At 37.8% G+C, this 2710-nt stretch overlaps 1 protein-coding gene across 1 annotated transcript in view; it reads left to right on the top strand.

The window, feature by feature from the left end:
* LOC101503626 (DNA mismatch repair protein MLH1) overlaps nt 1-2152 on the top strand; it is a 16993-nt gene extending 14841 nt beyond the window's left edge. Inside the window, exon 15 of the mRNA XM_004499524.4 lies at nt 1682-2152. Coding sequence (XP_004499581.1) covers nt 1682-1726 — 45 coding nt within the window. The 3' untranslated portion in view covers nt 1727-2152. The remainder of the gene's footprint in view (nt 1-1681) is intronic.
* The last annotated feature ends 558 nt before the right edge of the window (nt 2153-2710 follow it).

The raw sequence follows: 2710 nt of genomic DNA, 5'->3' as shown, positions 1-2710 counted from the left end.
CCTCCACGAGAACGATGCTGATTATGTCCCTGAGATGCAAGGACAGCAGTGTCACTCGGAACTGAAGTAATAGACTGCTCAACTGGATGTTTTGCTGGTACGCGAAGGAGGATCGCTGAAGTAGTAGACATATCCGGAACAGTAACAGACCCCAAAATTTGATCACGAGTTGCAGAGTACTCCTGGGGTAGGCCATAGAGTGCAAGAAGCATGAAGAAGGTGCTGCGTTGATCCAACTCCTTCTTCTGTTCAACTGGATTACTTGCAGCAGGAGGGAGTAGCTCATTAAAGTCATGAAGTGCACTATGAACGGTGCCAAGATATGCAGAAATAGAGCCATCGAGTGACTTCGGAGTAATGATGTTCAACAAGCGGTGACAAACTCCATAGAGACGTTGCGTGTCGTTAGTATAGAGTGCCTTTGCTTGACTCCAAACCGATTCACACGTGAGATGCGGACGGAAAATCGGTTTAACATCTGGATGAAGTGTAGACTTAATGACACTACACAACTGAGCATCAATCTGGCTCCATTTGGATGTTTCAGTCACACTCACCTTTTCAGGGGTTTGGGTGAGGTGATCCTCGTAACCTTGACCACGTAGCCAAAGTTTGATGTCGGCAGCCCAACTATCATAATTTGATCCATTCAGTTTTTCAACTGAGAGAGGAGAAGTGATGTAGTTGGTGAAGATACTCTTTGTGTCAGACTGAGATGCCATGGTCAGCAAAGGTTGTCAGAAAACGCGTCGGAACCGGAAAACCAGGGGCTGTTTGAACTGGAAGTCGTATATCCGTAACTCAAAACTGGAAACTGAGGGCAGATATGGAAGCAGGAGGCCGAGGCAAGTGCGGTGGAAGAAGAATCATTGTGAACGGCCGCCGGACGCGCCGTCACGCGCGGTGGCAGTGGGCGGCGCGTGAGATCCACGCGCGGGCTGTTAGGTGGCGCGTGCGGGCGCGTGAGAAGGATTCTGAAGGCGTGGCAGAAGGGTTTGGCCGATCTGGGGTGTTCGGCGCTGATGGAGTGGTCGTTCGTCGAAAAAACGCGTCAGAAACAGTAACGGCAGCAACGGCAGCGACGGTAAAGCGTGAACGGCTGAAAAAATTGAAGAATCAGCGTATCAACGGCAGAAGGGGGAAACCGGAGTTGGAGAACACGGTTCGCCGAAAAAAAAATATTCGCCGGAGACAGTGGGTCGACCGGGTAGTTGACGATTAGGGTTTGTCTCTCAGTTGACTCTGATACCATGTTGAATATAAAGAGTATTGAGAGACATATAGAATAACCCGTGTGTCTCAACTACACAGCGGAATCTCTTTATATAGACACAGGGTATTAAATAACCCTAATTTACAGTAATGCTAACGGGCCAGAATACTTACATACTTACAGCCCATATATTTTATTTACATTCTAATATAGTATTCAACAAGATCTATACATTTTATTTTTAAACAATTTTGCTATTTAGTTTGATTAGTTTTATTCTAAATTTTAAATATAAGTCAGGTTTAATTATGTTATTTAGACCTACAAATGTTTCTTCAAATTGAGTCAACGTCTCTTGTGTTTAAATTATGTAATACGCTATGTTATATGAAACATGCCTAAAAATTATAGTTCTTTTAGTTTATTTCATTTTCATTTTCATTTTCTCCTTTCTATTTCTTTTTACAGGTAGCTTCATTGGAAAAACTGTACAAGATTTTTGAAAGATGCTAGCAAACCACGTGGGATTTGTGAGACAAAAAACATCAATTTTGCGATGCTGAGTTACGGTTTTGGCATTGTCTGTATCCAGTGCTACAACTTTTATGGCTCAAACATGTGAATATGTATCTACTATCTAGATGATTCAAGTGCCGTTGAGAGATTTCTAAGCCTAGTGATCCGTCATGTTTTTTGTTAAGCGATTGCAAATGTATAGGCATCATTTCAATGATGCAGTTGGTTTAGGGAAAAGGGATAAATTCTAGCATGTCATGAACTCTTACATCTCTCATTTTGTGCAATCTTTTAGAGTTGGTTTTTACTTTTGATTGATCACATAATATTTGGATTCTCGTGATTTACTGGCATTTAGAACATTGTAATGAACCTACCGTGTTTTTACATTAATCTGGATGGCTAGCTGAGGTATTTACCCGATACGGTATTTGTACTATACTCGTAGGTGTTTTATTTTTTTATTTATTATTTTATTATGAATGAAATTGATATTTTTTTATATGTTAATATAATATTAATTGTGTATTTGAATTTATTATTCGCAAGTGAACACAATTTGTGATTTTTTAAATTTGTATTGTGATTTTGTACTGTAAATTGAAAATTTTAATTTTTTTAATTAAATTATATAAAAAGATTAATGTTATTTATTGAGTTACCTTTATTTTTCTAAAAATATTGTATATATGCACTCGTATCTCAATATGGTAAACACTTAAACAGTAAAAAGGTTATTTGATTTTTCTTTTAACAAATAGACTTATATTTTTAGTTTTTTTTTGTTTGTTTTCACATACCCTCTTATCAGAAAGATGTTTCTTTTTTTCCTGAAAATTTGAATTCGAATATACTATATTGTGAGAATTTAATCTCTTCTTTTAGATCCAATCTCTGTTGATTAGACTTCTATTTTGAAGAACAATAATATTAATAATGGAAAGACAAGACTTGAATGTATAATATTTAAATTTGTGAAGA

The sequence above is a fragment of the Cicer arietinum genome, chromosome 5 (assembly GCF_000331145.2).
Source record: "Cicer arietinum cultivar CDC Frontier isolate Library 1 chromosome 5, Cicar.CDCFrontier_v2.0, whole genome shotgun sequence".
NCBI classification, from domain to species: domain Eukaryota; kingdom Viridiplantae; phylum Streptophyta; class Magnoliopsida; order Fabales; family Fabaceae; genus Cicer; species Cicer arietinum.
This window is presented reverse-complemented; position numbering and strand designations above follow the sequence as displayed.